At 36.0% G+C, this 24,170-nt stretch overlaps 1 protein-coding gene across 12 annotated transcripts in view; it reads right to left on the minus strand.

Annotated features, from left to right (window-relative positions):
• Positions 1–293: 293 nt before the first annotated feature.
• Positions 294–24,170, minus strand: part of TBC1D4 (TBC1 domain family member 4) — a 181,385-nt gene continuing 157,508 nt past the window's right edge. For 8 of the 12 annotated variants that reach the window (XM_035704640.2, XM_035704641.2, XM_035704643.2 and 5 more), the window contains 7 exons: positions 21,477–21,635; positions 16,913–17,071; positions 14,092–14,336; positions 10,084–10,243; positions 7,579–7,748; positions 4,474–4,650; positions 294–2,652 (listed from right to left, as the gene is read on the minus strand). In XM_035704640.2, the coding sequence (XP_035560533.1) occupies positions 2,419–2,652; positions 4,474–4,650; positions 7,579–7,748; positions 10,084–10,243; positions 14,092–14,336; positions 16,913–17,071; positions 21,477–21,635 (1,304 nt within the window). In that variant the 3' untranslated portion in view covers positions 294–2,418. Of the gene's footprint in view, positions 2,653–4,473; positions 4,651–6,371; positions 6,470–6,505; positions 7,083–7,578; positions 7,749–10,083; positions 10,244–10,543; positions 10,679–14,091; positions 14,337–16,912; positions 17,072–21,476; positions 21,636–24,170 lie in introns of those variants that run through there. The other 4 variants (XR_004808351.2, XR_004808352.2, XM_035704646.2 and 1 more) reach the window with 4 other exon arrangements.

A 24,170-nucleotide genomic window follows, 5' to 3' on the forward strand; every position in this document is an offset into this window, starting at 1 on the left:
TCTCCCTCTGCCTGTGTCTCTGCCTCTCTCTGTCTCTGTGTCTCTCATGAATAAATAAATAAAATCTTAAAAAAAAAAAAGGCTCCATTGGGAAAGAAGTTGAAAACTAGTAACTGACAATGGACTTTCATAAATATTTCTATAAATTATCTTTGTTGTTCTGATTCTATTAAAAAGAATTATTACTGAAGCAATTTTAAGTAACAATAGCTCAGCTCATGCAGATTTTGTAAAGAACTCTAACCAAGAGCATCTTCTTTCCTATTATAAACAAAAAACCAATAAGCCAAGGAAACTATAGCAATGTATTTATTGGAAATGAACTAGACATTACATTAATCAGATGTAACATTAATCAGAAGATGTAACAATGCATAAGCATAACTGGTGCAACACTTTAAAAAAATCACAAAAAAGAAAAAGAAAATTCATTTTCAGAAGAAATACTGTATCCAAGACAACTTAATCTCTGAACACCATAGTATAACTCATAATGCTGACTTTGAATATCCAGAATACAATTTACTTGAAATTGAACCAAAAAAGTTTTCTTTTCCCAACTTAAAGATTCTTTGGCTACCACTTGTATATCACATACGTAAGGTAATTTTCATCACCAGACAGTAATCAGATGATATTTATCATATTCCTCATAGAGAAAACCTCTCCTACAAATAGAGAAATTTGGGGGAATCCAAGAAACAAATTAGTTGGTAACCCCAACTTAACAGGAGGCCTAGAATCAGAATTTCCTAGAACTAGAAATATTAACTTTACTAATAAGACTTTATTTTCTTTAAAAAAAAAAAAAACCACCTGGATTAGAGGGCATGCTGATTTGTAACTAGAATCATTACATTTATACTGAGTAATGGTGTAGAGGTGGAGGGTTCAGATGCTTATCATCTGCTCTTCAAGGTTTTCCCAAACCTTGAGAGCGATGCCCTTCTAGTCTATAATACACTGTAGCTAGTGTATAAAAAACTCCCTCTGAAGAAAATTATCCCAAGTGATCCATCTGTGATAAGTACTGCAAAAAGCAGCGATGACAAATATTATTTGGAAAGGCAAAAATGCTGCATCAACTTTCAGAGGCACTATCATAGAATCATCTCTGAAATGGAGAACTGCTTGTGTACTTTGAAAATTACTTTCCTTCCATAATACCCAGCATGCATGAATGTCCTCTGATAAGCTGTAGGCTGAGGAAGCTGGGGGTTCAAACAAAGAATTAGGTCTTAGAAGGGCTTGGAGCCACTTTCCACTTCTCTCCAGTGGATTTCAACAGTTTACTCTTAAACATTACACAGTTCTCACAAACTTTCACATACAAGGAAAGATGATTGAGAGCTTATTAGATTCTGTCAATTGGCCAAAAAAAAAAAAAAAAAAGGTGTCTCAACACAGCATATTATCCTTACAAAACCAATCATATTTTCCCTTTTATTTAAGGTAGAGAGAACTAAATTAGATCCCATAAGTGGAAAAATAACAAGTCCTTGTCACCAACTATGGCACCAAGTAAAAGGGAGTCCACTCAAGATTGTAAGGAGTAATATAAACAAAAAAATAGAAAATTGATCTAGACAATATAGGACCTAAATTAAATTGGGGAGGCCTGATATTTTAGCTTGAATAACAATGCTGGTCTAATTTGCTGGGAAATTAGCAACATTCTTTTTCATCATGAGCTGGGTGGGTAGACTCTGCTACGATGTCTTCTTTCTCCTTATGCACGTCCAAAGTAATGCCTAAACTGACTCAAAATGCATGTAGACACAACATGCTAGTTGGCACAAAGCACGCAGGGGAGGAAGGCCCCTACCTTCCTGAAAAACCCATAGGAGCATGATCAGCAGTCAGTCATTTCCTCAGATATACATAATGTCAGTAGATTTTAAGACAGATATACATAAAGTTACACAAATGTTTCTACCGCTCCACAATTGAGTGAAACATGCTGTTCTTTGGAGAAAAAAATACATTCATTTTTTTCAAGTATATTTTAATATATAAAGATGCTCTAGCTTTGTTTCACTACAAAGACAAAATGATTTCACATGTGTCCAAGGGGAATTTCATTTTAACTTCCCTTTGGTGTGGATTTCATGAAGTTTTGATTTAAAAAATTACTCTAAATATACATCTACTCCTTTGATCTGAAAGCATGAACTCTTCACGTCCATTTTGTGTCTATGTACATAGTCAACAACAAAAAAACCACCAGTCTACATATATACATTGGCTTAGGAACAGCGTACTCTAATGGGAGCGAGGTCCACCCTCTAGGACTAGGGCTCAGCACCAAACTCCAGTGGTTCCGTCAGCTCCTGCGTCCAGCATTGGGCCAGCAGCATGCAGATGCTTCCCTTCTTCACCATTCTAAAAGCATGTTCTGCTGACATGGCGCTCCTTCAGTTATGGCTTGTTTCCTGCCTTAGCTTTGTTGTTAGGGTTGCAGTTGAGGTCTCTTAGCAGTGATTCGCAATTGGCGAGCGCATCAGCTGGCAGCAGCTTCCGAATTTGCTCCACTGTCTTTTGATAAGCCATTTTCTCTTGTTCCAGAGTCCGGATTAAAGACTTCATTTTGGTCTCTCTGGTCAAAAGGTTTTCCAGATTGGATTCCAAGGTCTGGATCTTAGCATGAGCTATCTGTTTGGGAGAAAGAAGAAAAATGCAAATTCCTCCAAATCAAAAATCTGAAGACCCTGGTTCCTCATCAGAACAGTTGCCAGACCTTACATATATTAAGGTATTGTATTATACCTTAATATTGTATTACATAACAAAATCATATTGTATTATATGATCATATTGTATTACATAACAAAATAGTATATGAATCAAATACTTTGAAATCCTCTGTGACATGGAGTTTTTCCAATATCTCAAAAATATAACTGTAAGTACTGACAAAAGACATCTCATTTCACTGACTACAACAAAAATGCAATCTTAAATCAGCCTCCCGCAATGGTGGGGGCATCACCGTATTCTCCTGGAGCGAGTGGCATCTGGCTGAAGGAGAAATGGGAGATTTCTGATGCTGCCCAGAGGTGCTAAAAGAAGCTTTCCACCACCTGACGAGAAATATAGGGTTTTGTAAAAACACATAATTGGGATCCTATTGGTTTCAGTGGCTGTCAGGGGTTCCCACATAACTCGGGAACCAAGACATGATGATGACATTGAACTGTCAATGAAAAAATTTGTAACCATTAGTAAAAGTCATTATAATTAATATAAAGCAAGTGCAAACCCACTTTCCCTAATAAGGAAGAGCTAATGTAAGATAACTAAGGAAGTCAGTGTTCCTATCCTTGGGGAGCAATTACTCTAGAGATCCCTCCTTTCTAAACCTTTCTCTCCTAGCCTCCTTGTCAGGAGACTCATCACATAGAAGCAGAGTTTTAGTATTCTCTGCTTTCGGGACTGGTGTCTTGTCAGGAAGTGGTAGGTAACAGAAACTAAGGAGACATCAGGCTTTTAAGCTCTAACTCAGAACTCATCTCCCTCACCTCCTAGAAGGTTCCCCTTCCAAGCTCCCTTCCACTGATCACTCTTAAGCCCTGCCCTTCAGGGCTTGGATACACAGTACACATCATACAAGTTGCAGGTGCAGAATATTAGCTTATAGTAACCTGCTTATTGCATTTGTAAATGTGCATTTATAAATAAATACATAGTATTTTATATTACCAAGTAATTGTAAACTTCTTGATGGCAGGGACTATGTGTTACATGATTTCATTCAATTCTCTCAAAATGCCTCCTTTTCTTTCTATCTCAGTGAGTTTTATTCTACACAGTTCTCATTGTTCCCAGATTTCTGCAAGTGATTTCCAGCTAGTCTCCATACCTTCTCTGCCATGCAAATCTGTACTCATCAAGGTTTCCAGATTGATCTTTCTACAGTACAACTCAAAAACTCCGAGAGATTTCTCTCTCAACAGAACCAAAACCATGCTCTTCTGCTTGACACTGAAAGTTATCAACAGTTCTGCCTCCATCATATTTATCCCATATCTCCCCAACATAAATCTTCAACTGACCCCAAGCTTACTTTGTTGCTCTGCCCTATCTTCCTTATTTATACCAACCCCCCACTCATTTCTCCCACCAATCCTTCAGAGTCCATCTCAAGCTCCAGGTCTTCCAGAGCTTTCCCAATTTCCCATATTCAGTACCTCCTCCCTTGAACTTTAGCCAAATATGTCTAACACCCTATAGGTATTTAACCAGATTCTGCTTTGAATTGAAATTTAATATTTCGTAAGTGTATATTTTCTTTCCCAAGTGATATTTAAGTTCATATGTGCATTTGTAGCCCCCAGAACACTTGCACACAGTCTGACACACAGACCCTCTGTCAGCAATGGTTCAATCCATGTCACATCTCTATCATTCCTTATAGAATTCTGTGCATGGAGAAGGCAGTCAAGTGCTTTTAATATCAAATCTTTATCTCTTTACCTGTAACTTTTCTAGGAGGTCCATGTTTTGTCTTTTCAGTTGACTATTGGCCCTCTCTAGCTTCTCCATAGGTTCACTATCCTCACAGGCATATGACGATTCCTGAAGCTCATCCTGCAGTACGTGATACTCCACCTCATAGGCATGTAACTGTTTAGAAATATCCATCTCAAAAACCTGCCAGGAAGACACCATGGGTTAGTCTGGCCTTTAGAATGTATATCAAAATACAATTTGTGTATCTGGTGTGCTTCATATAGACTTCCAAATACTTACTAATGAGGAATAGTATGGCATATCAAAAGGAAGAATAACAGGTGTGACTGTCTATATAAGGACAAATAGATGATTTCTACACACTTGAAACATTCTCATAATGAAGTCAAAACACTAGCATAAGTTAATATTCAAGAGTGTTTTGCAACCAAAATATACATAATCTGATAACTCTCGAAAAATGTAGCATGCCAGATAAATAACGTTATAGTTACTGAGTAATTCTTATCTATGTTAGAGATAATCTTTGCTGATTAGCAAGCAAAATTGCATAGGTTATTTCCATAGTAAAGAAACCAAAAACACTGCTAATAATTTGTCAGTAGGGCAGAGAGGTCTTATGCTAAATATTTTCATCCTGGGCCTCTTAGGAGTAACAACACATTCTACCACACAGAGAATCTTCATAACTGCATAGCCTGAGTACTGTCCAGAGTTGTAGGGTTTCATCAGGGATGCCTCTGCTCTCCCAAATTGCCACCAAGCAGGAAGACAGTTTGCTTATCAGTTGGTGTATAGGTAATGCCTCCTTAGTCTAAACTTGCAAGGGAAGGAGAGGCAACAGCTGCATTTAAGCAATGGTGTCTACACTAATACCATGGGGAGAAAAGAAACCACAACAAACCGACTTATTTATCCTACTACTGTCAGAGGTACTCAAATTTTAGAATATAAATGAATTATCTAGACAAGCTGGACATCCCTCTCCAATAAGCATCACTTTTTCCCTGCCTAGTGGGAAACCATGGACACAATAGACTGTTACCCAACCATTAAAAATGATAGCATGGATCTATATTTATTGCATGAAAAAAATGTCCAATACTCCATGCATATTTTAATTAAAAAATCAGGTTCCATAATAGCATGTATAGTATGATTTCACCTAAGATTTATATGTAAACAAAGAGAGATGTGTAAAGGTAGTTTAGCAGGTTTTCTTTTCTTTCTTGTTTTTTTTTTTTTTTTTTTACTTTTATTTTCTCCTTTGTGCTTTTATGCATTATTGGCATTTTTCATAGTGACCATATTCATAGTGACCATATTTTAAATAAAGTTCATCAAGGTCTCCTTTAATATCAGCTGTTCATTCCACTAAATCAACTCTTAACTGTTAGAAAAATCTCTCATATCAAGTTCAAATCTACCTGCCTATAAATTCTGTCCATTCATTCTAGCAATAATCTCTAAAGCCAAATGATTCCCTCTTTAATTTTAGAAGGTGAGGTGATCTGACTTCAAATCAGATTATCACTCTCTAAAAGCAAATCTCTGATTGCTTGCCAGTCCAGAAAGATATTTCTGAAGAATTAATAAACAAGTACATATGTAAATAAAAGCTACATCTTTCGGCTTACAGAGTATTTTAACAAATAAAAATTGTCAAAAAAATTGTCCACAGATATTTACAGAATCTGCTTACGACTTCGATTTTATAAAAAGAAACTTTTATAGGTCATAGAATAAGAGCTCATGTTATAGTGTGAATTACAGCATATAAAATGCTCCACCCTAATTGGTTAAATTTCCTCCTAAAAACAACATGAAAATGTAACAGGAACATCATTATTATTCTCATTTTGTAGGAGAGAAAGTTGAGACTCAGAGAGCTTGAAACTTACCCACAGTCACACAGCTAGTAGGTAGCAAGGCACCAGAACAAGATGTCAAATTCCCTTTCTCTTGCTCTAAACTCTTTTATCTGTTATCCCAAGTGCCTCTAGGAAAGTGGTAAATTTTATCAATACTCTTAAAGCAGTCATCTATGAATCTTAAGCTTGTTCATGTCATCCAAATAACATGAATATATATAACTACCACTTAACCTAGTCTCTATGAAGAGCCAGGGACTAGATATATGGTGTACTAATTATTCTGTTTTCTTCCCATATCTATTCTCAGCCCTCATCTCTTCTGCTGGATTTGGGAGACAGACCCTTGTGACCTGCATCCCCCTTTCACAATTCCTTTCTTGCTAGCTCTGGTTGGGTATGGCCCAGAAGAACACCCAGCAGATCAGAAAGAAAAGGAGAAAGAGGTTGGTCTTTCTTCCCTGATCCTATCCTGCCTGGTTCATTGCCAGCACAAAAACCTCCAGAAACCCCTCCTGCATATTTCTGGCACTCACTGGGCTTGGTAACACTATTAGATTTCCTCCCTCTGTTACTAGTTCCTGGATATCCACATTTGGTTCTCTTAACCATGCCCAAACCTCTACAAAATGGTACCTTTGTTTGAATCATTGAAGATAGACTGTTTGCTGCAAGGGCCCTTGATTGATATATGAAGTTTCCTCACTTAAGCTTCACAAAACCTCTCAGATCAGTATTGTTCTATTTGGGAGGTGAGAATACTAGGGTTCAGAAGATTAAGGAGATATGTACAAGCCCACCAAATAATAAAAGAGTTAGAACATGATGCAAATCTCATACTGTCTAATTCCAAAGCCTAGGCTCTTGGCACGTGTACTCCTTATATATTTTAAAACAGAGTTAGTATCACAAAGGGAAGTGGATCTCATTTTTATTTATTTATTATGTCTTCCTAACTCTGTCGGCCCTGCCTTCAGTCTTATCATTGGTCTAAATTGAAAGATTCATCAAACACTCCTTATGTAGCACTGAACCACTTTTCATGTGTATAGCCATATAGACAATGTCACAAAGTAGAAATTCCATGATAATCTTATTTCCAAATAAAATGTATCTGATCAAATAAAAAAAATCTATCAAACAAAAATATAAGTTTTTATGCTAATGTATTTAATACATAATTAGTGGAGAAACTGCTAAATGATCTTATATCTTATTATTATCATTTTAATCATACCTGGGTAATAATTTTTTCCATTTCAGATGCATTCATATCAGGTAGTGTGGTTTTAAGAAATTCAACAATACTTTCAAAGTTTTCACATTCCATTATAAGTGTCTCCTGGCTGCTCAGCAGACTGAGTGCAACCTTAAATATAACTTCAGTTCCTTGAAGAAAAATAATATCTAAAGAAAGAGATACAATTTCATGATCAAAATTATGCACTCACTATTGTAAAAAGTGTATTCTGTGCTAATGGCTTTTTGTGTTTCTTGTGGTTGTTTTTAATTACTGCAGTGGAACCATGGAATATTCTGCAAAAGATATGGTCAAAATTGCCTAGATTTAAAATAATAATAATAATAATATGACTGACACAAATAAACAGATGCTTAAGTATTTTTCTTACTTATTTGGGAATCTCAGATAAAGCCAGGGTAAAAAGAAAAAAGGTTAATTATATATCTGTTTGTCTATGTATTTATATTTTTTAGTGGCAAATTTAACGGAGACTAGGTAATCCTACAGAGGCTTATTCAACTGATACTTATATTTTTCTTCCCAAGGAAAATACAAAAACAAATCAACAGAACCAATTAGTACTATTTAAACTCTCATTACCATAATAAAAAAGTAAATGAACCAGTTAATATGCAATTAAACCTATATCAGAGCAGGAAATTAAAAAGAAAAAAACTTTAAAAGAAAAATCAAAAGCAGTACATAAACTAAATCAGAAGTAAAACAGAGAAAAAAGAAAAGCTACCCTGACTCTGACCTCCACTTCCTAAAGTACAAACAGGCAATAGTTTTGAAAGTACCAAATATTTTTTTTTTTAAAGATTCTATTTATTCATGAGAGACACAGAGAGAGCAAGAGGCAGAGACACAGGCAGAGGGAGAAGCAGGCTCCATGCAGGGAGCCCGACATGGGACTCGATCCCAGGTCTCCAAGATCACACCCTGGGCCGAAGGCAGGTGCCAAACCACTGAGCCACGCAGGGATCCCCGTACCAAATATTTCTACGTGAAAGGTTCAATCTTTGCCACTCTAAAATCAGTAATAAGCAACAAGGAGTCTTTAAAAAACAGGAAACTGTGACTTCTGCTCATCCATCTTTCCCTTACCCTTTACTAAATTCAAATAAAAGGACTGAGCAACTACTGTTCTTGATTTTGTTCTTTTGCTGAACTTTTTCTACAGACTACATTACACTAATACAGGGTTTAATTTTTTAAACCACACCCCCCAATAAGAAAGACATCATACATCGTAATCTGTTATTTGTATCCATATTACATACATATTTTGAAAAACGAAGCTTCTCTAAACATTATTCTTTGCTATATGATAGACTCTGATATTTTCATTGTATTCCATTCTAGCTCATTTTTTTTCTAATGCTGGTAATGACCTACAATCAGGCCGATATTCACAACTTGACCAAAAGCTCCAATTTAGCAAAGGCACAGTTACTAATCTTGACTACATTCACCATGGATACCAGATAAGCAGGATGTAAAAACTGTGGGAGCCCTTTCTGACATCATGGAGGTCCTAAACATTTTTAAGAACAAACCTCTATTAAGAGGTGTTTTGTTTTGTTTTTAAGATTTTATTTATTTCTTCATGAGAGATATAGAGAGATGCAAAGACATAGGCAGAGGGAGAAGAGGGCTCACTGTGGGAAGCCCGATGCGGAACTCGATCCCAGGACCCCGGGTTCATGACCTGAGCCAAAGGCAGACGCTCAACCACCTAAGTGCCTCAAGAGGTGTTTAAAAAAAAAAATTGTTTTTTAAATAATGGACTTAGATAAACCTAACCAAAAACTTATGAATAGACTTAAGGACCCCCAAAGAGTATATAAACCATGTCATCAGCTCTTTTTATTCCTGCTGCCTGCCACAGGAACGAAGCAAAACAGGAAATCAGTAACTCAGGCCTTACTGCCAGTGCTCAGTGCTTTTTTCCTCTGAGCCACCCAGCCTTAGAGATTGGTGCCACCACTGCACTGGCATAGAAGGAGAGTCACTTAAGCAATAAAACAGGAATTTTGGTTATGCTATCCTATCCTATCCTTCAGATTTCCTATCCTAGCCTATTAACAAAAGTCAGATTAAAAAGTCATTAGAATTCACATTGATATAGGTACTTCCATGGACTCAACCAGAGAACATATTTGTCTCTGTTCTGAATCAGTATTGAAAAACAAAAGAAAAACAAAAACACAAACTAAGCAAAGAAGGATGTGTATAAAAGTCTGGAAAATTATTCTGATCTTGGGGTATAAATGAAAATAAGAGCTCCATCACAGGGTCCAATTCTTCTTTCCTTTTTAATTTCAATTTCATTTAAGAGCAAATTACTCTCAGAATAGAGCCAGGCACATTTATTAATTTCCATTAGCAATATGCTATTCTGTGTAACATACAATAAAATAATTGGGATACCACACGGAGAGAGAATATTCCTTGGAATAAATGACATTGTTCCATTTGATCACAGGCATCTCTTACCAAAAACTCTGGCTACAAATCCTAATGGAAACTGAGAGGCAAACAATGTAAGGAACCAGGGGGCAGCATAAAGACTGGGGCTGATTTCATTTTCTTCAAGATGATTGTAGAGGTCTCTGTGATAGTCATGAAGGAGCCTGGACAGCTGGTACATTTGAATCTAAAGTTAATTTGGAGAAAAAAAAAACATTATGCATTTATCTGTGCATAAAACACACTGACTTTAATTTTATTACCCTAATATTTAATAACAAATTCACATTTATTTAATGCATGAAAGTAGTATTATCTTATTTTTAATATGTAAAAGTTGATATTAAAGTCCAAGTTCATTTAACTGAGGTCAGAAAGCAAGTCACCAAGAGTCCATCTAAGATGACTGAGCAAGTTTCTCTGACATGTATTTTTTGGTATCACATATATACATGGAAATAGTCATTTTCTCTCATGTAGGCATTACTTGTGGAATTTAATCAGATTTGTCCTCGCCTAGGACTCTCATGGAAGGTCCATTCTAATTTCAACCAATTTCAGAAAAGCCTCCCTTCAAAAGGATCTATCAAACTTAGTTCAGAAGCAAAGGTTGTCTCTACTTGCTGGGCCCAGCATCTGATTTATGATAGAGCTCTGGCTTAGAATTCACCAGGCAATCAGTGCTGCTAGGAGACTCCTGGCTTAGATTGTGACAGAGCCAGAAGCTTGAGATAGGATTTCCAATATCCGAGGTATTCCAGTAGCATATTTTTTTTATGACAAAGGGCATTAAAGCAAAAAATATAGTCTATCTCTAGTATTAAAAGAATAAATTATTTCATTTTGCTACTGCTTGATTATTGGTATTTCAAAAAAAACATTATAAAGGCAGCATATAGCAGTAAATAATAAATTTGTGAATTGTGCTTTATTTTTTTTTCAAGATTTTATTTATCTATTCATGAGACCCAGAGAGAGAGAGAGAGAGAGAGAGAAGCAGAGACACAGGCAGAGGGAGAAGCAGGCAGAAGAAGAAGCAGGCTCCATGCAGGGAGCCCGACACGGGATCCGACCCGGGGTCTCCAAGATTACGCCATGGGCCAAACGTGGCGCTAAACCACTGAGCCACCCGGGCTGTCCGTGAATTGTGCTTTAATTTAAATTTTTACCCACACAGTAACATATTGAGTAGTGGTTCCTTGATCAGTTATATCAGTTTAATATTTTGGTATGAAATGTGTATGATATTTTATTAAATCTAGCACAATTTCTTTCACTAGAAGATATCATCAAAATATCATCCTTAAATAGTTTGCTTTATAAAAATGCATGAAAATAACCAATTATATTGTGAATTCAACTGTTGTTTCTATAGCACAAAACTAAAAAAATCAAAGTACTATATATAAATATGGCAAATTATTTGTTTGATCTTTATCTGTAACACATATCTGTGGAAACTAAGTTCCACACATGCTGTAAAAAAAGAAAGAAAGAAAGAAAGAAAGAAGAAAGAAAGAAAGAAAGAAAGAAAGAAAGAAAGAAAGAAAGAAAGAAAGAAAGAAGAAAAAGAGCCACAGGAAGTCATAGCTATAAAACAAGAAGTTCAGCTATAGTCAAACATAAAAGTTTAAAAGAATGTGATTGTTATCTCAATCAGTCATGTTGGAAAAATCATATTTTTCCCTTAGGCTATTTACAATTTAGAAATTAAACATACTGGGCTGTATCAACAGAGGAATTAGTATTTTGGTAGCACAGAAATCAAAGAAATCTAATTAGTAGAATAAAGAGAAACATATTGTCAAAAGCATTCGGTTCTTATTCCATTATAATTGTGCAAAGAAGGCATACTGCAGTGTTTTATTTTTTTTGAAAGAACCTTTTCCTTTTCTAAACTACATTCTTCTATCAAGGTAGGTTTACATTAAATTTCCTTTGAAAAAGGCAAACAAAAACACAATTTAATCTCCTTCAAAGGAAACTTTAATAACAAAATGCCGTCTGCTAAGAATAAGTAATTTTTCATTTCTACAGTCTAGATAATATAGCAAATCTTCCGTTGGAAGAAGCAGAACCAGAGCAGGGAGATGTAGAGAGAGATGAGAAGGGTAGAGAAGACAGGGAAAAGGGAAGAACAAAGACACAATGCTTTTACACTCAACACGACAACAGCAGCCACAGAACATAAGGAGACAAAGTTAAAAGAGACCTCAAAACCCATGTCACAGATAAAGGAACCTAGGCCAAGACCCAGCAGTGCCCAAGCTCACAACACCCAGGTGATCACAAATTCTATCAAGTGATCCAAACCCACTGCTGCTTCCACTTCTGAAAGTCATACTGATTGGATTGATTGGATAAAAAACACTTTCTGCTCCTGAAAGGGGAAAAGTGTTAAATCTCACTTTACAGAGCAAAAAGTTCTATCATCCTAGAATAAGGTCCCCAATCTTGCAGCCTCTACAAATGCTACCAAAGATAAAAACAACTTCATTGTCATTATAGACATAAAATATTTCTTGGTAGATGCAAGCCATATAAATGTATAATCCAATTTACATCAATTTTTATGATATCAAATTGATGAATTCTTAAAATAGAAGATAACTGCATTTTTAAAGTGATAATTGCATCTATCTTTCTATTTATGGGCCCAAACAAACACAACTCACAGGTACTTTCCATTCTTTAAAAATTCTAATATTAGGTATCAAACTTATTTCTGGTAATTAGAGATACTTAATTCCTTACAAGAACATCAATGATTCCTATCCAACATGAGATATAAACTTTAGAAATAAAGTAAAAAAATAAAACCTTTTATTGTCATTATTTGACTTGTGGAATGTTAACAGACCTATGGATAGGCATCAACTAGGAATCAAATCACTATATTTACATATCCTGGTGAAGACCGTTATGAACTCACATCTGAAAACCCAAAGCTGAGAGAGAAGCTATACCTATCTCCCTAGCAAAAATTTCATCTTAAAGAAAAAAAATGGACCACTTCCTCTCCACTGATCTTCTCAAGAAAATACCATTTACTGTAATATTCACAAGGTAAAAACCCAGTCCTTTTTTGTCTATAGACTGGCACCTAAAATATTAAGTTTAAAAACTGATCCTTGGGAACCAGGAAAAAGAGTATATTTGAAAAGCATTTTTAAAATAGTTTGCTTTCTATCTACAGCATAATATTATGACTAACTGGGCATCTTGCCTACTTCATTTCAAAGGAGGAGAACTCTGACATCCCTCTCTTTGAAGTATTCGTTTATATTTTCACTACTAAAAGCTTTAAATTGGAGTGAGTGACTGTTTGTCATATCATCTCTATAGATAAAATTTACACTGCTTATTAGGAACCAATACATTAAGTGGACTTTAAACTATAGAAGGGCGAAATGTATGTACACAGTGTCTAAAATAGGTTGAAGACCACAGTGGCAGGGAATACATTGCTTAAAATGACTAAGACATATTTACAGTGTTTCTTCAGTATGTGCTAAGAAAAGCAGACTGAATAGTGCCACTGACTTTGACACCTATTCCTCTAGAAGGGCCTGACATTATGATAAAGGCAGGAGACATGGTAAGTTCAAGAACTGTGACACAGCTCTCTGCCACTGATGCATTTACAGGAAAAGAAAAAGACATTATATTTTCAGATTAAAAATAAAGATCTAGTATTCTTTTCAATGGATAAGTTGAGGAAAAGAAGAGGACTTGATTCTTTCTCCATCTCCACTTGCTTACTTAGGGGAAGGAGACTTGAGTACCCACCCACCACCTTTCTAGAATTGCTGATTTATTACCTTCAGGAACTTCATGGGAGGGTTTTTCTGCATATAGATGTCGTACACTTACAGGTTTAGCCAAAGCGCAAATCCCACACTAAGATCGTGAACTTAAAACACACTTCTACATTTATACAAATTCCAAGACCAGTGGGTCCAAATTTCGTTAAATCTTTAATGTTGAAGAGGGCTACTGCTACAATTTCTGGTCAGAGCTTTCCGTGTGCCTCACCTGTAATGACATCATGTCAGGCCTGTACTGCTTGCGGAAGCCCTGGTCGTACATGAGGAATTTCAGCATTTCAAAGGCTTGCTCTTCGCTCATGTGCAGAAGCAGGACTCCAGCCACAAAGCTGATCCCTTGACAGTAACCCACTTCTTTGTCCAGCAATGAATAGGCTTTCAAGAGGTTGAAGAGTGAGAGCTGTCCTGCCCCAAGCTGTGCTGAAAAATAAGGATGAGTAGGAAATGTCCTTCCTGCAGAGGACGAGAGAAGAAATATTTTTGAGATACCCTGATGCTTGGGAGACAAAAGTGAAATTGCAATGCAGTGATTTCCAGGAATAAACAAACATTCTTTTCTGAACCAATGAGAGTTTCTTGGATTACCCATCTAAGAGTCTCTCTAGCAAGCCCCAAATTCATACACATATGAAAGGGAAGCAAATATTTGACACTAACAAGCACTTCTTTCTAGGAAATGACAAGAACATCAAAATTCACAAACAAATTAAGGACTCCTCCAGGAGAGATCCCAGGAAAATAGAATATAAAATCTATTTTGGCTATAAATCAAGATAAATTTTAAGTTCACATAAAGACCAACCTTGGGGTGCCAGGGTGGCTTAGTAGGTTAAGCGTTCTGCTGTTGATTTCGGCTCAGGTCATGATCTCAAGGTCATGAGATCGAGCCCTGTGTTGGGCTCTGTTCTAGGTGTAGAGCCTGCTTAAGATTCTCTCTCTCTCTCTCCCTCTGCATATATGCCCCCTCACCTCATTCATGCTCAATCTCTCTCTCCGAAAAAAAAAAAAAAAAAAAGACCACCCTCTGACTAAAATCAGAATTCTATAAAAATATATCATATTATTTAAAAGGAAATCTTAGTAGTCCATAAGCAGATTTTGTCCTGATTTTCCTGGAGGGACTTTTTGAGATTGTTTTGTTTTACGTTCAGCCTATCTTTCAGGAAATATTTCTTTTTCCAAATATCCTTTGTTCTCTTAAACCACCACTATGAGCCACATAGACCTCTTTTCTTTATTCAGTATATACAAAAAGGACAAGTAAAGCAAGAGTCAAGCTGATTTCACATAAATTCCCCCCTAAAATTCACTTCTGAATATAAAAATTACTATAGAGACAGCCCAGCAAGCAAACAAAATCAGTTCTGGATCACTGACAAGCCGGTACTAAACACCGAAACAAACCCATCTTCATCACCAAAGCTGTGTACACTTGCATGGGGCTTTCCTTATGCCACAGAAATGAAGAGGGTATCAGCTTCCTTGCGAAATGACTATTCATGTCAGTGAGAATGCCAGATCTTTAAATATTTTCCACCACACATGCTTAAAAGTGATCTTGTCTTTTGTTGTTTTACCCCCCAGGAACTGATAAGATTAATTCTGCAGAGCAAGGGGAAGATAGGAGAAATAACACACTGAGGAAACACAGATGGCTACAAGGAGAGTTAAATAAACAATTTTTTAAATTATTATTTTACTTCATTACTTAAAATTTTTGCTAAAGAAAACTACAAATGTACCCTCTATCTAAGACATTAATTCTAGCTCCAGTTTCTCTTGCCCAGCCTTCCCTTATAATCTAATCTCATCATCTCCTTCTCTTTATTAGGACATCTTGATTAGCCCTAAATGAACCATCCTAATTTCTCATCTGGTCATCAGCTTCTAGTCACAGAACCACAGATCTGTAGGCATCCATAGGGATCGCCTCTTTCAAGGTTTTCATTTAAATGAGAGGATTGAGACTCAGAAGCAAAGTAATTTGCCTAAAACCACAGTTTAGTGGTAGAGTCAGATAAGAACTGAAGTCTTGAGTTTCTCTGTAAAATTCCCCTTTTCAAAAAATATTGACTCAAAAAAATATTAACTGAGCTGGGTCCTTTCGCAACAAAACCTGTTTATCATCCAAAGGGAACAGAGATCAAAACTAGGTTTTCATCAGTGATTTTTATATGCCCTAGTAAAAGGTGACCCCAAGTATAAGGTAATCCCTTATTTTCCCAAATGGCTCACATAACATATCTGGCCACTTTAAATATATCATCCTCTAGGAATACAGATGAAATAGTCAAATGCCAACATACAATATTTAATCCATCTGTTACGTATTTTTAAATAATAAGATATATTAAAATATGTTAAATTAGAGAAAAATTAGAGACAATGTAATTTAAAAACTATACCATTTTCCCTTTCCATTAATTATTTGAAATTCAGCATTTAAAAAGATAGCTTTATGATGATGTCACTGGAAACAAGTACCCATTCATATAATATTAGGACAGCTCATTTTTCTTTCACCCTATAGGGATATATTCATGATTCCACAGCATAACCACTTATTGTTTTCCTTTTAAAGTGATAGTCAAAGGCTTGTTTAAATTTTTGGTGCCCCTTTTAACCTATATTCTAACATATTTTAAAACCAATGTTGATTGAGAAAATAAATGTCTATCTCAAAAGAAAGTCAGTTGTTCAAAATACAGGAATTGAGAGTACCTGATAATATGACCTTTATAATGATTCAAATATAATACCCCTTTGTAAGTTTAGGGACAAGTTTAGGGATGAACACTTCATTCTGTATTCAGGCACTTATGGTATCTTTAACCAAATATAAGGCCAGCTTGCCCTCAAGAAAGGGCAAAGTCAGCAGCTCTGCATAATTCAATAAATCTCCTTTAGCAACACCAAAACAAAAAACAACAAAGAAAACTAAGAAACAAAAATCGCAAAATTCCCCCCAAAAAACTCAACAAAACAACCTACTGTCTACTTTTGTACAATAATCAATATAACAAACATACCCAAATCCACAAGAATTGCATGCTGCTGAGCAGTGAGCTGCTTTAAAAGTTCTTTATACGATATGTCAGGAGGTTGTTGTTTATTGGGCAATCTGTGCCTTAAACGATACTGTAAGGCTAGGAACTGCCAAATTTCTCCTCGCCGACTTTTGGGAACACCTGCAAAGATAAAAAAGCAAAGTCTCGAACTCTGGAATGAAGCTACTAAATTGTAGCTGAGGAACTATGTAATGCTTGAAAACAGGCAGCTATACTGTCCTGCGTTGCCACACTCTGATTACACAGTATGATGTACTGACAGAAGTATATTTTGACAAGTTTAATCCTGTATCTGCTGATGTCTTGCAAAAGAAAACACTCAAATAACAATAATAAAGGCAGTGTTAACAGCATCAGGCAACACTTATTCAATGGGCACCCAATACAACATTCATTGAGGGTATCTTACTACTCAGCATTGTACCAGTGCTCAGAAAACCACGCGGTGAGATAGGCAATTAGTATTATCCCCACTTTGCAGATAGCCAAGCTGAGGCAGAAAGAAGCGAGCAACTTGCCCAAGTTTAGGAGTGGAAGTACAGATTTAGAACTCCCCGAGTCTGGCTTCAGAGGCTAAATTCTAAAATCATGAAATGTATCACAGCTTACTCCTACCATTTCTTTGGTTTGAAGCTAATAACAAATGCCAATACTTGTAATTTCTAAATACTTGACATCAACAGGTAACTTTGTAAAAGAGAATAAAATAGCATTTTAGGGTCAAAAAAGAATGAAATAATAAGAATGGTCAGTACAACATGAAGGCATAACTGGAGTGCTCTAGAACATCCTCTGGGAAGACAATATCCAGCAATATATAATGAAATTTTAACTCCCATTACGCTTGAGAACTTGAGAACCACAGGCTATCATCAGCATTTCAAAGTATGCCAAAACCGTGTTTTGATTTAGTTTTTTCTTTTATTTATTAGAGAGAGAAAGAGCACACAGGAGTGGGAGGGGCAGAGGCAGAGGGAGAGAGAGAATCTCAAGCAGACTCCGTGCTGAGCCGAGAGTCCAATGTAGGACTCAATCTCATGACCCCAAGATCATGAACTGAGCTGAACCCAAGGGGTGAACGCTCAACTCACTGAGTCACCCAGGCATCTGCCCAAAACTTTGTTTTTTAAGTCAAAGAATATGAAGCACTGGGAGGGACAGAACACAATTCTGTACAGTGCAGGTGTCCTACCTCACAAAGTATTTTCAATTCATATAAACTGCATAGGGAATAGGTTTCTGAGTTCCCAGCTGATGAAGGAAGGTTTCATAGCACTAACCTTTTTGAACTTCAGCACCATTATTTGCATAAACCAAAAGTATTATTGTCCAAAAGGTACAACTCAGGCTCACTGACATAATATATAAGGTCCTCCACAATATACCTCCAAACTACCTTCTTCAGGACATTACCTCCCACCCTACACCATATGCTAAGTAAAAGAAGCCTACAGTTATTTTCACACTTCCAGTTTCTTGTTCCTACTGTTGCCTATGGACTTCCAAGTTCCCCCACTTGACTGCATAGTGTATTTCTATCCATCTTTAATGGCTGAGCCTGAATAAAATCCTCTTGCTGAAGTTCTTCCTCACATCTTTAGGAGTAATAATCACTTCCTTTTCACATACTATCTGACACATACTCTAACATCACCATATTTGGATGAGCTAACTCTACATTTCATGTTTGGCCTATCTTCCCCACTCTGATAGCTCCTTGAGAATAGTGAGCAAATGGTCATCTGTATGTGATGAAAATCCTAATGTATCTTGTTTCTTAAATATTCATTGGATAAATGAATGAATGGTCACATGTAAAATGTCAATTTTTGGGGTAACATTCATTAGCCCATTAAATGTATCTCTAATAACATGAGTGGGCTGTTTTATTATCCATCCAATAATATTTCTGCAAGAAGGCAACTCACTACAAAAACAAGTATTTGTTGAACATCTAACATGTAGCAAATTATAGAGAATGGTACTGAGGATACTTCATTCCTGGTAGATGAATAAATCCATTCTCAGGAATTAGTCTCATTCATTTGTTCATCCATCCATGTACCCGTTTGTTCTTTTTTTAATTTTTATTTATTTATTTATTTATTTATTTATTTATTTATTCATTCATTCATTCATTCATTCATTCATTCATGAGAGACACAGAGAGAGGTGAGAGAGGGGGAGAAGCAGAGACACAGGCAGAGGGAGAAGCAGGCTCCATGCAGGGATCCTGACGTGGGACTCGATCCCAGGTCTCCAGGATCAGGCCCTGGGCTGAAGGTGGCACTAAACCGCTGAGCCACCCAGGCTGCCCCATGTAGCCATTTAGTAAATAATTTGCACAAAATGCTTCTTAGGTGCTAGGTATGTGGGGTGGGGTGAGAAAAACATTAAACAAAATATACATAAATACAAAATTACAAATTATGATAAGCACAGTTAAAGGGAAAGAATTGTGAGAAAAATAATAGCAGGAAATGAATTTGTTTTAGTGGAAGAAAGGAAAGGGCATGCTATTACTGAAGAGACGGTATTTGAATTGAGAGCGAAAAGATAACAGAATTCTCCAGGCTGGGAGTGTGGGCAGCAATCCCTCAGGAAGAAGAATGTTTGAGTGCCCTTGTAGGCAAGGAATGGGGAGAGAAAGAAAGAGTGGGGGGTGGGGGTGGAAATAAAGGGATGATGGGAAATGGGGAGCAAGTAGAGAGGTAGGGAAGAAGGAATGCAAGGAGAACTGGAGCATTCCATGCAGGAAACAATCTGGGACATACATTGGACCCCAGAGTAGTTCAGCCACTCTGGAGTACATGATACAAGCTGAGTCTGCCTGAGATTCTCCCCCTCTGACCCTCCTACTGCTCATGCATGTGCTCTCTCTCAAATAATTTTTTTTTTAAGTTTAAAATGTATTCTATAGAAAGTGGAAAGATGAGCACCTCTAAAAAATCTTTAAAAGTCATACCAACAGGGATCCCTGGGTGGCGCAGCGGTTTGGCGCCTGCCTTTGGCCCAGGGCGCGATCCTGGAGACCCGGGATCGAATCCCACGTCAGGCTCCCGGTGCATGGAGCCTGCTTCTCTCTCTGCCTGTGTCTCTGCCTCTCTCTCTCTCTGTGGGTGACTATCATAAATAAATAAAAATTAAAAAAAAAAAAGTCATACCAACAAATAGTGTGATCAACCATTCACACACATTCTATTAACCACTACTGTGTCCCAAATAATGCAGTCAATAAGAATCTTTAGGACTTCCATATCTTCAAGGAAAAAAAAAAAAACCAATATATTAGGCTTGTAAATGTAGCATCTTACAAAATTAATCTCAACTTCATTTAAACTGTGTAATAGTTTCATACATTAATCATAAGCTTTTTTTTTTAATTTTTATTTATTTATGATAGGCACACAGTGAGAGAGAGAGAGAGAGGCAGAGACACAGGCAGAGGGAGAAGCAGGCTCCATGCACCGGGAGCCCGACGTGGGATTCGATCCCGGGTCTCCAGGATCGCACCCTGGGCCAAAGGCAGGCACTAAACCGCTGCGCCACCCAGGGATCCCTAATCATAAGCTTTTAAAACAAAATCCATTATCAGATTTCTTCGGCTATTTTAGGATTTTTATTTTATACTCAGTTTAAGCAGGCCACGGAGATTCACATTTTAATATCTGGATCACAGAAATGCACCTCAAATACATGCTAGTTTTAATGTTAAATTTAAGATGTTTAAATATCAGTCATTTTACATGGCAGAGCAACAATGTAGTTTTAATAGCTAAATGAAAGCATTTTTTTCCAAAATAAAGGAACACACAGATAGAAGGAAAACCCTGATTAATAAAAATATTAATCTGTTTATGTATACATTCGTGTAGGTAAACATATATATACATATAAATATACACATATTTATATAAACATTTCTGACCAAATGATGGAAATGAGTCAAGTCTGTAAGTCTAAATTATTTTTATGGATATGATCCAAGACCTGTACCAATGCATTCACTCGTTCCTTGGTCATCAACGTAGAGCTAAGAACAGCAGGTTGAAAAAAGACAGGAAAATCTATAGAAAAAGTGTCTGCTAACTCCTCAGGGACAGTCTCTCCACTAGCACTTTTTTCCCAATTGAGTCACTGACTGTAGTCAAAGCAAATTACTCCCATTTTTATACGCAAAGCACATAAGCCTGAGCTACACAATCAAAAAATCTCTAAACTTTTTTTTTTTTTTAGAAAAGATTATTACATGGGCACCTGAGTGGCTCAGTTGGTTAAGCATCTGCCTTCAACTCAGGTCATGATCCCAGGGTCCAGGGATCGAGCCCCACAGTGGGGCTGAGCAGGGAGCCTGCTTCTCCCTCTCCCTCTGCCCCTCCGCCCTGCTCGTGCTCTTGCTTGTGCACACACACTCTCTTAAATGAATAAAAAATCTTTAAAAAAAAAGATGATTACGATGATCCACCTGAAACTAACGTAACACTGTGGATCAATTATACTCAAATAAAAAAAATATCCAGAATACCTTCTTTAAGAGAAATATGAATATCTTCCATGTCACATCTGATTTTGGCTCTGCAGTTCAACAACTTCTTATCCCAAGTTATTAAGACTTCCTTCTGACATACACCAACTTCTTCATAGTCCAGTTTAACTTTTCTGGACTGGAGTTCATCTCTGCTTGCTAAGAAAAACAAAAGAATTTATGTAAAACCAGTGAGTTCTTAAAACACTCCATTTTTAACATTTTGCTGTATTTGTAAAAATAAATCATACTGAATGAATTTTAGGAATCCACCAATAACATCTACTCAAAAAGTAAACTTAAAAAAATTGAAGATACATGAAAGGTTTCCAAACTTTGAGTCATTTCATGTAAAAAAAAAAATATTATGAAGGACTTCCCAAGGAGGGTTTACTCTATATCTTACAGATGGGAACTCTGCTAGGCATTTTACAAACCATGTTTGATAGGCTATACACTAAATTTTTTTTTGACAAATGTAATAGCCTCAGAAGCAAAAACTTGCATCATTTTCAACACCATTAGTATTTTATATATGACATATAGAAGAAAACAATACCTCATACTAACCTTAATTAGAGAAATATTTGACCATGATGACCTGATCAATTTTTACAACTATTTTCAGAGTTACTGATACTGCCTTTAAAAATGCTAAGCCATGTGTCCCTGTGTTTATTTTTAATAATCTTAAAGAGGAAAATTCACTTTGCTGAAATTAACACTACCACCATTTTAAAAAATAGTACAGAATTGTCTCTCATTTGATGGTCTAAAATATAAGCCTAGAGCTCATTTTTAAAAAGGCCTATAAAAGCCAACTCCTATCTTAATGTGTTCTTTATCTTCAGTAATTTACTCCAAAAGGGAAAACAAAGAAAAAACATTTAGCTATTTTTCCTCTCTTTCATTAGGGTCACATTGAACAGGACTTTCTCAGATCAATGTGTATTCATTCAAGCTCACAGTGTTCAACCCCTTACCTTCTGCAACACAAATCTGTCATGCATCCAAAGTCCTCGACAGCACAAAAACAACAGCAGAAGGAGTATTACCCTTTACTTAGTGTGTCTGAAACCATTTCAAAGAATTTAAATATCTTATAATACAGCTATTGAAGTAAGGCACCAAAAATTTCTACTTAAAAGTCCAGACATAATCAAAACCAAGTTTCACTACAGAAATCCTCCTCCCGGATACCACTAGATGGCTTTCTAGCAGAGTTTAGCTTTGCTTCTCAATATTTGCTTTATATTTCTCTATGATAATCATATTTTTTAAAGAAGTGGGTTCATTAAAGCTAATGATTAATATATAGCCTATATCTAACTTTATTAATGATTTTTGTTTACAATGAACAAAGCACATTTCCTTTTCTCCCCTCTGCAACCTTCTCTAGATCATTATTCATTTAAAATAATATTCAAGACCTATATACCAGCCACAGGCCCTGAGAACAAAATGCTGAGTAAGAGCAGTCAACATCTGCCCTCACTGGTTAACTAGGCAAAAAATTAGAAACCATCAATAAGTGATTATCCATTGACTAGCATTTTAATAAGTTCAACTATTTTTTGTCTTTGTTAGTTAAGTAATGAAATATAGACTAATAAAGGTTTCTAATCATATCTGCTAAACGTCACCTCTTGTCTTATCTTGAATATGAATGCAGTTCCTCTCAAAATCTATGTATGCTCGAGTGGGCATACCATTTATCACGTCTAACTTTTAAAATCTGTATCAATAGCAATTCATTGGTTTTTTAATTTGAAAGAAAAGAAGATTAATTTCCTAGGGCTATTTAAAACCTCATATACTTTCCATTCTGCCAATAAAACAGTAATAAAGAAAATACACTGTTCCCCCTGCAAACTAAATATTGTTCAATTTAAAAACCAAACTGAATATTAGGTGTAGTAAGAGGAATCCTAAGATAGGTGATGAACACAGAAACGTGAATGCCTGTACTGAAAAAGCTTTTTGTAGACAACACAATAAAAGCAAGCCAGAGAAAAACCTAGATTGTACATTTTCCAATAATCTTGTAAGTCAAAGGACCTACTTAAGCCGAATCTTTCATTTTACAAATGTGAAAAACAAGCCCCTTTTAGGTAAAGTGAATTGCTAAATATAATAACATTAATACATTTTTTGAGTTTTGGTATCATCTGCACATCTCCTTCTGCGTGGTTCATAGTGGGATAAATATCATTCTTTCAAAGTTGGAGAACACATTCTAAAGGATTTGGTATTTATAAACCAAGCAATAAAGCACAGAAATGGCACAGTACATAGAGTAAATTATCCAATTACAAATTTAATGATTTGAATATGATTTTTTAAATAGAAAATGTATAAAGCAACAATGGAAAAAAATAGGAACTTTGATTTGGTAACAGGTAATTAGATAGTTGAACTGGGTACAAAACAGAATTTATTTGAAATAGGCACATTTCTCCTATTATGAATACAATTAGCCTAAAAGTTGAAAATCAATTTAAAAAGAAGAGAATGTGTTTTTTCATGTTTAAGGGTTTTTCTCCTAAGTAATGCACAATAATATTAAACTTTCAGCCATATCAAATACATTGACTCCACACTACCTACACATCCTGTATTACCCAACTATACTCTAAAGGTATCTGAAGTTTTATCTATTAAACAAAAAGGCAAATATTTTAAGCTGAAAATTCC

The sequence above is a fragment of the Canis lupus genome, chromosome 22 (assembly GCF_003254725.2).
Source record: "Canis lupus dingo isolate Sandy chromosome 22, ASM325472v2, whole genome shotgun sequence".
NCBI lineage: Eukaryota > Metazoa > Chordata > Mammalia > Carnivora > Canidae > Canis > Canis lupus.